The 12681-nt window shown below is 34.9% G+C and overlaps 1 protein-coding gene across 1 annotated transcript in view; it reads left to right on the top strand.

The window, feature by feature from the left end:
* Positions 1-12681, top strand: part of DPH5 (diphthamide biosynthesis 5) — a 47714-nt gene that overhangs the window by 25144 nt on the left and 9889 nt on the right. Inside the window, exon 4 of the mRNA XM_012654858.1 lies at positions 2106-2214. Coding sequence (XP_012510312.1) covers positions 2106-2214 — 109 coding nt within the window. The remainder of the gene's footprint in view (positions 1-2105; positions 2215-12681) is intronic.

Genomic DNA, 12681 nt, shown 5'->3' with positions numbered 1-12681 from the left:
AAATAAAAAAAAAAAAAATCCTAGGACACTAAAGAATTATGCAAAGTCTGCTCTGCCTGTGCTTTATAAGTGGAACAACAAAGCGCGGATAACAGGACATTTATTTATAGCATGGTTTATTGAATATTTTAAGCCCACTGTTGAGATGTATTACTCAGGAAAAAAAGATTCCTTTCAAAATATTACTGTGCATTAACAATATACCTAGTCACCCAAGAGCATTGATGGAGAGTGCAAGATTAATTGCTTTTATGCTTGCTAACACAACATCCATTTTGTGGCCCAGGGATCAAGGGGTAATTTTGACCTTCAAGTCTTATTATTTAAGAAATACATTTTGTGAAGCTATAGCTGCCATAGATAGTGATTCTTCTAATGGATCTGGACAAAAACAAGTTGAAAACATTCTGGAAAGGATCCACCATTCTAGATACCATTAAGAAGATTTGTGATTCATGGGAGGAGGTCAAAATATTAACATTAACAGGAGTTGGGAAGACGTTGATTCCAGCCCTCATGGATGACTTTGAGGGATTTAAGACTTCGGTAGAGGAAGTAACTGCAGATGTGGTGGAAATGGCAAGAGGACTAGAATTAGAAGTGGAACCTAAAGATGTGGATGAATTGCTGCAATCTCATGATAAAACTTGACAGACAAGGATTTGCTCCTTATGGATGAGCAAAGAAAATGGTTTCTCGAGATGGAATCTATTCCTGGTAAGGATGCTGTGGACATTGTTGAAATGACAACTAACGATTTAGAATAGTCCATAAACTTAGTTGATAAAGCAGTGGCAGGGTTTGAGAGGCTCAACTCCAATTTTGAAAGAAGTTGCATGGGTAAAATGCTGTCATTTTACAGCATTGGGTGCTACAAAAAAGTCTTTCATGAAAGGAAGAGTTAGGTGACGCAGCAAACTTCATTATTACTTTAGTTTAAGAAAAATACTTGAGAGGCTTAGGTGGGAGGATTGCTTGAGCCCAAAAGCTTGAGTCTAGCCTGGGAAACAGCAAGACTCCTTCTAAAAAAAAAAAAAAGAAAAGACAGAAATTGGCAACTACTCCAATACTCCAACCTTTGGCAACTGCCACCCTGACCAGTCAGCAGCCATCAGCATGGAGGCAAGGCTCTCTAGCAGCAAAAATATTGTGACTAACTCAAGGCTCAGATGACTAACTAAAGGCTCAGATGATCATCAGCATTTTTTAGCAATAAAGTATTTTTTTTTTTAATTTCAGGGTATTATGAGGGTACAAACATTATGGTTACACTTTATGTCTTTGCCTCACCCAAGTGTTGGTTAAAGGCATGCCCTTCCCCCCTACAGTGCTCCCCATGTCCTTTAGTTGTGGGTTTACCTCCCACCCCAAATCCCCCTAATCCCTGGAAAGTAGCAATAAAATATTTTTGAATGAAGGAATACACATTGTCTGTTTAGACTTGATACTGTTATACCTTTACTAAGCTACAGTGTGGTATAAATATAACTTTAAATGCACTGGGAAACCAAAAAATTAGTGTAACTTGCTTTATTTTGATATTTGCTTTATTTTGATATTGGCTTTATTGTGGTGGTTTGGAACTGAACCTGCAACATCTCTGAGGTGTGTCTGTATATTCTGTCTTATATTTCAAAATACAAAAAGCTTTCAGACTATAGCAGAAATAGACAAGTAAGGTTTAGTTGTTTCATAATTTAGAACTCTAGAGCAGTAATTTTAAGAATTAAATAGGGCCCTGAGACCAAACCAAAGAGTTTAAGAATTGTTGCTTGAGTTAAGTTGCTGAGCTCATATTCCCCAGATGTATTTTTCAGATATTAATAGGACAATGAGCAAGTCAATGTCCCTTTTTTTCAGTAGCTGCCAAGGCTGCTTTAAGAGTGTTGTAGTTGCAGTTCAACATTGTGAAGGGCATGTGTACTGTTAACACTTTCTTGCTAAAAAGCTCAGGTGAAAGCCTTATGCAGGCATCTGGGAGAATCTGAAAAAACACAGTACTCTTGACTCTTTGATTCACTTGAACGCATGGAATACTATGGCTTCACTGTATTAAAAAGTCAGTGTTGTTTCCTTTAATCCAACCTGTTCTTTTCTCCCTGCAGGGCTACAACACACAGTGATCTTGTTCTGAGAGCAACAAAGCTGGGAATCCCTTACCGTGTTATTCACAATGCTTCCATAATGAATGCTGTAGGCTGCTGTGGTCTGCAGGTAAATTTTTTAATGGAATTAAGCAAAACTGTTTTATTTTTCTACAAATTGCATGTAGATTTTATTATATATTTTTTTTGTTTGCTTCTACTTGAAGAGAAATATTGTATTTCATGAATTAGAAAACATACTATTGTTTGATACTAGACTACTTAGTATATTTAATTTTTTATACTAATTTTTTATACTAGATTTTCCTGTGCCTTAGGGGTTTTTCCTCTTAATTGGAATAGGCCATTTAGATTTAGCTAGAGAATGATTTTAATCTTATATCCAACTTTTATATACATAAAAGGAAAATATAAGCTAATTAAGTCGGTTAAATATTCCTAAAACCTTTTTACGTTATTCCAAATGATTTACTCAGCATCATTGAGGTCATGTTTTTCCACACAGTATTGTTTTCTGTGCCATAAAGAGCACTGTGATTCTGCATTTCTTAAAAAAATCAGTAAAGTGATGTTAGACTTTTAAGCCAGCTTTGCAATTATTGATGTGTAAATTTAGTTATTTTTATCTACAATGATCTTGGTTCTGAGGAGTTAAAAGAGTGTTCCATACTTGTTTCCAAGATTTTCTTCCAAGCTGCGGATGTTCATTTGCTAAGTTTGATGTTTGTGTTCTGATGTTCACACATGCATAATCCATGACAGCTATGACTGCTGCATGGCCAACAGTGGTTTTAAGATTTCAGTGGTTGTTAAGACACATTCCTATTTCAGACATATTAAAATATGAATATAATATGCATCTTAGAATCTGTGAAATAAAATATTCGCTAGTGTAGTCTTCCTGAAATGCATAATTTAAAAATAGATACGTACAAGAAGATACATGAGCATCAGGCATCAATGCTATGTATATAGCTTTAGAGGAGTCTATATTTTCTCGTTGACCTGGGAAGAACAGCTCAGTTTAATTGACTAATACTGGCTAGTCATCTCACAATATTGCCTGTGATTGTAAAGACCAGAGAAAAAGTATAAATGATTCACCTTTCAGTATTCACCACTTGGTCTTGGTTATTATGTTTAAATCGGCGTAGAATTTTGTAATTTTTTTGTCTAATATGCATACTTAAAATTTGCCAGTTCAAGTCTTTTTTTATAGTTTAAAACCCTTCTGAGCATTTCTGTGTTGGAGTAAGTTGAATGCTGTTCATAACACTATAAAATGTTAGTGCTATAAGGAATGCTAGGGATGGAGAAAGTGATTCCAAAAAAGTGTCCCCAAGGTCATTTGGATAGGTAGTAGCAAAAATGGAGTTAAAACTCTTGATTCTTAGTCTAGTAATCTTTGCTTTAGACGATGCTACCTTTTAAGAATTGATTATTGCTAGAAGGAAGGAAAAAAGAGGGGAATAAATTATCATGTGATAGATAAAGCTGTATAGACCTTAAGGTAATGGAACATACATCCTTTTCATATTTCACATAGTTTTATGTCTTGTGAGGAAAATTAACTAGCCCTTTCTTCATCCTATTTTGCTCTAAATTTTACCTATTTTTATTTAAAATTGTTTTGCTTTTCTTTTAAGCATAAATATAAAACACATCCCATGTAAATCTGTTACATAGACTGGCTAGAACTAAACCTGGGTGACCCTATCCTTCTGATCCTCCACCCTGATAGATAGATAAAGTGTAATTTTTCTTGTATCTAAAATGGATGAAGGTATTTGAGAGGGAATCTACTGTGAGAGTTGGCAGTCTCCATATAAGCTCCTAAGGTTACATCTATATTTAATATATTTTTCAAAAGATTTAACTTTCTCACCATTATATATGGGATTTCTCTAAGCAGCCACAAATCATTTTTCCCCTTAGTTTTATTATCTAATCTAGATATGAAATGACTTACCAGTGTGAAAAACAGGAAGTACCTTTCTAGGTTCTATCTTATGTCTTGATGAAACTTCTATGAAAGTATATTTCTACCACCCAAATTCATCATATTCCAAGAGAAAGAAGTAATTATTAATTCATTTTGTATAGTTTGCTAATGTAAAAGGCATTTAAAAATAGTTATATGCATAGCACACTTAAATTATAAAATAAGTGTATAGATATCCTGTATAAGGCAAACACTTTTGCAAAGTCCCTTTCCTTGTAATAGCTGACCTTTTTCTCTTTACTATTTGGTCTAATATTTATGGAAGAAACAAAATCTATACTAGTGATTCTCAGACTGTAGCATTCATCAAAATCACCTGGAGGGCTTGGAAGACAGATTGCTGGGCCTTACCCTTAGAGTTTCTGAGATAGTAGATCTAGGATGGGTCTGAGAATTTACATTTCTAACAAATTTTCAGGTGATGCTGAAGCTGCTGATACAGGTACCACACTTTGAGAAGCACAAACTTAGACACATAAAAAACTTAGAAAGTGAAAGAACTGTGGTATCTTTCTTTTAGCATGGCAGGATTGGAAGACTAGATTTTAATTTTCAGAACACACTTGCTAAATGTAGAATGTTAGCAGATTATCTTGCCATGCCCTCTTGCACAATTTTTAAAAAGGGAAATGGGCACTACTTTTGAAAGGCATTCTGTCATCTCTGTGAAAGAGCTTTCCCATGAGTTCAAAAGCAGCCATCGAATTGCTGAACAGAAGTACTACTTTAGATGCTGTGACAGACAGGAGTAGTATATGCTTTCTAACCTCTTTGCCTTAGCAATATGAAATTCCTAACCTAGAAATGGTCACAAACTTTTAAACTATCAATTTATCGATGCTTTTGTACTATGGTGTTTTTGTTGTTTTCTAAAGAAACAGCATGGAGACTTCAGAATCAACCATTGAGTATTTTTAATTAACTTTGTATTATAGTATATTAGCCAACAGAAGATTCTTGTTTATCAGTATTAATGAATGATAAATAGTTGCATAACCATCTAATACTTCATATATACACACATATATATATATACACACACACACATATATACATACACACACACACACATTTAGCCAGCTGATACGCATTCTGTTACAGGCATACCATAAATTAAAATTTATTGCCACACCATATTCATTATGAAAATTTTCCTTGTAAAATGACAAGTTTATTAGAGGCTTCCATATTAGACATCTATAAGGGGAACAGTGGTCCATTCATTCAACAAAGACTATTTACCTACTTATTGTTTGCTTACTGAATATTTTTGGATACAGTGATAAACTCGACCAACAATATCCCTGCTCTCAAAGAGCTTCTATTTTAGTAGGAAGGAGAGACAGTACAAATAAAAAGATAATTGTACTTATAGTGGGAAGTATAGTGGGAAGTATAAAACATTCAAATAGACTGATATGTTAGAGAGTGACTAGGTTGCTACTGAGATTGGGGGAGGTATCTCTAAGCAGTTGACATTTAAGGTTAGATATGAATAAAGAAAGGACTAGCGTATGCCAGTCAGAGGGAACAGTTAGTACAAAGGCCTTAAAGTGAGATTGAGCTTGGCTTGTTAAAGGAACCAAAGAAAGGCTATTGGACTGCAGCAGGCAAGGGGAAGAGTGATCTGAGGTTGGATAGGTGGGTAGGGGCTAGATCACTGGGCTCTCTAATTCAACATTAGGAGTTTGGATTTTACTCTAAGTGACATATATTGCCATTGGAGGGGTTTAAGCAGTAGAAATACTTAATCTGATAAATTTTTAAAAAGATATCTCTGGCTGATATGTGGAGATTGAATAACTGCCAGGAAAGATTGGAATTGAGGAAATCAATTAGGAGGCTAATTACATACAGGAGAGATGATGGTGGCTTGCACTGCATAGAGCAGGTGGAGCATAAGAGAAGATCAAAGAAGTGGACCTGTAAGAGCAGTTTCTAATAAGAAAATTGAGATTTGGAGAGATATAGAGAGCCATTTCTCCCTTACTGATAATCCTAGGAAATGGGCTCTATATGCTAATGGATCCTCTCCCACCGTCTCCACTACCAGTTATGATGATCCTTACCCTGAAAGACTTGTCTGTGGGGCTAAACTGTTCTATTACCATTGCTTGATTGGCTTTCTGTTTTGGTTGGTTCTATTTACTTAACCATTGCCAGAGGAGTTACCTACTGTCACTAAGAACCCTGTGCAAGTCTCTCTTTGCTTTCAGGACCATGATTAATCATAGAATTGATTATGTAGAAGCATATGATTAGGTTTATCTGACTCCTAGACTCTTGAGGGTACGGATGTTGCCCTAAAGTCTCTACTATTGTCTTGTGAGGAGTCAGTAGTTATGACATAGATGTTAAGTACATATATGTTATGTGAAAGAAGCCACACACAGAAGACTACATATTATATGATTCCGTTTATATGAAATGTCCCCAAAAGGCAGATTTATAGAGACAGGAAGTAATTAGTGGTTGCCTAGGGCTGGGAGTGAAAGGGAGTAACTGTAAGTAGACATAAGGGGTCTTATTGGGGTAATGAAAATGTTCTAAAACTGGGTACAATGATGGTTGCACAGCTTGGTAAATTTACTAAAAATCATTCAATTGTACACTTAAATTGGGTGAATATTATGTAAATTAAAACTAATTTTAATCAAATGGTTAAAAAAATGAATTGCAAGAAGTTTGCTAGATGAGCAAGAGGACAGAAGATGTTCCCAACAGACAGAAAAGTACAGTTAAAGGAGAGCCATGGAAGCACTTTGGGGGATCTGTATGATATTACAGAAACACGTACACACATGCACAAATGCATGCATACATACCACAGAAACCTTGGCTATCGTTAGTTAACGCAAGAATTTTATATAATTGGATAAAAATTGACTGACTATTGGGTAGAATTGGTAGAGGAAAAATGTAATGGAAAAGATTTACAATTTAACTACAAATGAAAAGGTCTGGGTTTTACTTTTTGCCCAGGCAGTAACTAAGGAGTCATCTAACCTCTCTGAATCTTAAGGTCCTTAACTATAAGTATATGTGGTAAGGATGTGGAAGAAAGTTGAACAAGATCATTGATTTTCAAACTTCACCATGATTTATGAAGATGCTTCAGGGATTCTGCAGATGATGAAGTAATGATGTAACACCAGACAATGAAGATATAAATCATGTAGGAGCCCAGCCATTATATTTAACTCCACTGATGTTTTACTTAAGAGTTCATTTGGAAAAAAGATTTGGCACTAAAATGTACGAAAATTGCTAAACTAGATAAACTCTAATATCCTATAGATTTGGAAGCTAAAAAGCTGGCCTGTTTTCCAACATTTGGCAAAGATTACCTTGACCAGGATACATTAGGTACTCAAATTCTTATTCAGTAAATTTTAGGATTTTTCACAATTAAAATATTTGTTACAAACACGTAGGCTTCAAAATCATGTTATTTTAAATTCTTAAGTAACAGATATTTTTGATACTTGTATTATTCAGTATCTTACAGATGTTTTTAATGGAGAGGTATTTATTTGTCTACAACCACGCAAGTTGGTTGTGTTTAGACTTGCTGATAACGAAAATTCGCTGAATAAATTGCTGATAAGTCTTAACAAATCAGAGATTTTTCTCAATACACAAAAGACAGGAGGAATACAGTCTTTCTTTTCTTGAATTCTTTGAGTTTAACATTTCTGCAGAAGCACTAGGAGCTTAGTCATATAGGATTAGAATTGCATCCATTTTGCATTGTCCCCACTTTAGAAGAACTGTTTAAAAAAATAATATTTTTCTTGGTAATAAATGACATTCTCATGGAAAATTAGAAAAATACAATGAATATAAAGAAGAAACTAAAAAGCATTTGTAGTCCTACCACGTAGTGGTATCCACAGTTACAATTGTGGTATATTTTCTTTCAGTTTTCTTATTCAACATTTAGTATGTGTACATTTACTTTACAGGCCAAACAAAAATTAGAAGAAATTACAAAATTCTGAAATACTCCTTTGTGTGGTATTTATCATTTTTATTAATCATTTGTGTGGTATGATATAATATCTTAATTCCTTTATAAAAATTTGGTGACTGAAATGGTTTTAAGATATTTTAAAAGACAGATAAATGAGACAGTTCCATGAAACCAGGTAGCGATGATTTCTGGATAAAAGCTGTGTTATCAGTTGTGGCTGACTTCAGGGAAAAGGTTGTATAATTTTCTCGTCATTATGAAATGCTTCCACTTTCTCTGGCTATTGCATGAGTGACCTTGAGTATTGCCATATGTTCCTCTGTTTATATAATACATTTCTCCTTTGGAAAAATATTACTTTCAAAAAGTAACAACTCATTTCCTTCCTATTTTTCATACCACAACACTCATCATGATAATCAGCATTGTTGAACTTGTAGTAGTGCTTATTGTTAGTTTTCAGAAGCATTGGTTTCACTGTTGTCCAGGGACTAATGTAGAAATGATAAAACCTAGCTTAGTACAAAGAACACTAAACTAGGTATTAAGGACATCAGAGCTCTATGTTGTTCAGTAACCTTAGAAGAACTCATCTAAGCTCTTTCTATTCTTTTAGTCACTTAGGAACTATTTTGGACCACCTGCTCAATCATGGACATACTAAAAAAATTTTTCCCTTGCTTTCCATTTCCACTTATTATTGTTTCTAATCACTGTTTTAATATCCACCTTATCATCATTCTTTTCCACTTCGTAGTTTTCTTTTCTTTTTTTTTTTTTTCGATACAGAGTCTTGCTCTGTTGCCCCTGCTAGAATGTAGTGGCATCGTCACAGCTAACAGCACTCTCAAATTCCTGGGCTCAAGCGATCCTCCTGCCTCAGCCTCCCAATTAGCTGGAACTACAGACCTGAGCCAGCAAGCTGGGCTAATTTTTTCTATTATTACTAAAGATGGGGTCTTGGTCTTGCTCAGCCTGGTCTCAAACTCCTGGCCTCAAGCAGTCCTCCCACCTCGGCCTCCCAGAGTGCTAAGATTACAGGTGTGAGCCACCACACCCAGCCCACTTCATAGTTTTCTTTTTAAAATTTAGATCTGATTGTGCCATTCTTCTAAACAAACAACTCTGATAAATCCCCATCCTATCCATAATGTTCAATTATGTATATGTGTTTATGTTTTTACCATATGATCTCTTCAGATTACTCGTTTTCACCTCTTCCATTGCACTGCATTATAGTGCTGTGCACATAATCAGTATGCAGCAAGTATTTGCTGAGTTGGATTTATTTGTTTATTTTCTCCCCCAATCCCCACCCCAGAGTTGGACCTTATCTTTGGAGTTATACGCTTTAAATTGTAATTTTTTAATTTGATTCACAAATGGATTCTGTCATTCATGTGTAAGGATATAAATCTTATAGCTCTTCTGTCTACGTAGCCATTCAGCTTTATCTATTTAACCTCGGGTGTGGCCATGTGCATAATCTTTCTCAGTGTCAGCAAAAATCAGTGCTACGTTAATGTTAAGCAAAATACATGTGGGAATAAAAACAACAACAAAAAAACCCCAACCTCAACACCAGTATTCTGTATAGGAGAGAGAATTAGTCACTCTTGATTATGTGGTTTTGTGGTACATTTTTTGACAATTCTGCTGGCTCAGCTTTTTTTCACCTCATAGATTTAACTGATTTGATTTAGAATATACGTATATATGATATGTGGGGCTTAATAGAGTTTTTAAGTTTAATTTTCCAATTTTTCTATGTATATATAACATTTCTTAACAGATTTTTAAACAAATATTTTTATTTGTAGTATAAAATAACAAAGACATTAAAACATAAAGTGGATTTTTATAAAGCATCTATGCTTCTGAAAGGAAGGAAATATTGGTGGTGTTAAGATGAGTTAGGAGACTGGTAAGGTCATTCAGGCAAGTGATATTAGGGCTCAAACTAAGGTGGTAGGGAAAGAAATGAATAGTCAGCTTCTACATAAATTATACAGCTGGAATTGACAGGAATTGGCACTTGGCAAGATGCCAGGAATTAGAGACACATGTTGAGGCAAATTAGGCATAGTTGGCTATTTCTAGATAATTGTTTAATGCCGTTTTAGACATTGCCCAAGACTTCCCATCTCTGTTACTTTGTTCATACTATCTCATTTTTCCACCATGCTCAACTTCCCAGTCTCAATCTTATCTATCCTTTAAGGTCTAATCTATATCTTGTCTCTTTAGAAGTTCCTGTCAGGTGCTTGCTAAGTGGGAGAAATGTTGAACTATTAAAATACTAGAGTCTATATCTCATGTTTGATAGGAGATTATTACTACCTAATACTATTTGCCTTTCTTGTGCATCTTTCACTCTAACTAGATAGTGTCTTATACATAATGAATGAATGATTTTGACTTGAGGTTTTGTTTTTTTTTTAATTTGTCTTCGATAGATTAAACGTAATCCAATATCAAGTTTAGTAAACTGCTTTCTGTATATGTTATTCCAGGTTAAAATTAAAAAGGCTTGTATTTACCTACTGTTTCTTAGAAAACTGCTATTTTTGTAGTCTTTAAATTTAGATTTACAGCAGTCATGTTTTAGGGGAAAATGATCCCAGCACGAAAGGCTTACATTATAAGACAGCTCAACACATTGGCTTCTGCAACTTCAGTTCTCATCACTGTGTGATTCTGTTCCAGTTTCTTTTTGTAGTTTACTGGTAAGTCCTTGGATTGTGAAACACAAAGAACTGATTCTTCTGTTCTTTGAAGTACTAACAACTAAGTGGTGAAACTGTTTGCATAATGTTCCAGGATTCATTGAAGAAGTTTGTACCACAGCCACAGGAGTGGTTACAGTTTATAAATCAAGGTCCTAGAAAGTAGCACTTGCATAAGGTTTTCCATAACCACCCAGATTAGACAATTCAAAGACACTTTTTACACAGAATTCTGCAGTTCGTGTTTATATGTGACGAGCATCTCAATTCTCTTTTAAATGGTCTATCACTTTCTTTTTGAATGAAGAACTTAGCTAAACTTCCATGACTATTTCTATGACTCTTAAAATAGTTAAGACCTATTTAAAGTATTTATATATAATTACATGTATAATTTTCTTTAGCTTTGTTTTCCCTTGAAGTTTTTTCTTTGAATAATACTAATATTTCAAAATTTGATCAGAGATGTGAATATTCTTTTTCAGAATATAAATAATTGAATTTATCAGAATTAAATCATAAGTGTAGTTGCAAAAAGTCAGTAATATTTTTGAGCTCATTGCAATAAGAAAAGCAGTTGGATTATAGCAGGACAAAGCATTTTAGAACATCTTATCATTGTTATAAACATTATCATTATTACTTCATCAAATTTCTAACATTTACTGAATCTTTGCTATGTGTAAGGCACCACTAGGTACTCTGCATACTTTGTGGCATTTATTTCCTAAAAACCACAGTTTTATGTTTATAGTTATTATACCCATTTTGCAGAAGGGTTCCTCCTGAAGGTCAGGAAGGTTACTTGACTTGTGCATGGTCACCCAGCTAGTAAGAACCAATGCCACGACTTCAGAGCCTTTGCCTGCTATATGAAGTATGAATGAGACTATACAATCTGTGAGGGCCAGAGCTGTGTTTTGTGTAACACTTTAAACCTGTGCCTAGCATAATACCTGGCACATAGTATATGATCTATAATAAATATTTGTTGGGTACATTTGCCTCTTATAGAAAAATTATATTAAATAATATGAATAACAACCCCTCAGCAGGGCCAGGGCCATTCCTAACAGCTTGGCACAGAGTGAATGTATTCCAGGAATCCCACAGTGGAGTTTGAAATACATTTTTCACAGAGAAACCTTGTTACATGTGATGCTGAATGTGTGGAGTTACATGGGTCTTTGTACACTGACCTGTGAATTTGATTGCTGCTGAATAGCATGGCTTCTAGGAGAGAACACATTTTTAGGCAGCTTTCAAATGGCCTCTGGGAATAAAGCCCATTGGCAGGTAAGTTGGAGGATGTGGCCTATGAGGAACATGATGAATCTTCCCTTTAGAACCCAAGGTCGCCATTATGAGTATCGATTATAGTTTTTAGGGCCTCAGTATATGCAAACCGAGAAACGTTGAGCTTCTCTAGGGAAGTAGAGGTGAAGGACCCTGAATACCCCACCTTCTCTGCTTCCTTCCTCTTGCCTTCCCCTCACCTCTTGCAGCAGCCTCTGAAACTGGTTTGAGAAGGCTTAGGCTACCGGAAGCAGAGGATGATGAATCCTGGCTCTAGTTTCTTCATTTTCAAATGAAGAACCCAAGATTTTACAAAAGTTAGATGACTTCCTGAAGTCACACAGCTATTTTAGGCACACAGTTAATTTGTGGCGGAGGACTAGATGTGGTTTTGAGTCTAGTGCTTTCCAGCTCTGTTATAAATTCTTTCAAGCACTGTTTAAATTGAAAAATTAAATCTTTACATAACTTTATTATGATGTTTTATATTAAGTCTTTGAAAATAAATGTCCTTTGCACAGTGCCTACAGAAGAGCTAATATTAGCATATTACTTAACAGTTTGAATAATTTTTTACAT

Source organism: Propithecus coquereli, unplaced genomic scaffold (assembly GCF_000956105.1).
Source record: "Propithecus coquereli isolate 6110/MARCELLA unplaced genomic scaffold, Pcoq_1.0 Scaffold45, whole genome shotgun sequence".
Taxonomy (NCBI): Eukaryota; Metazoa; Chordata; class Mammalia; order Primates; family Indriidae; genus Propithecus; species Propithecus coquereli.
The sequence above is the reverse complement of the archived record's forward strand: the minus strand, read 5'-3'. Positions and strand labels throughout refer to the sequence as shown.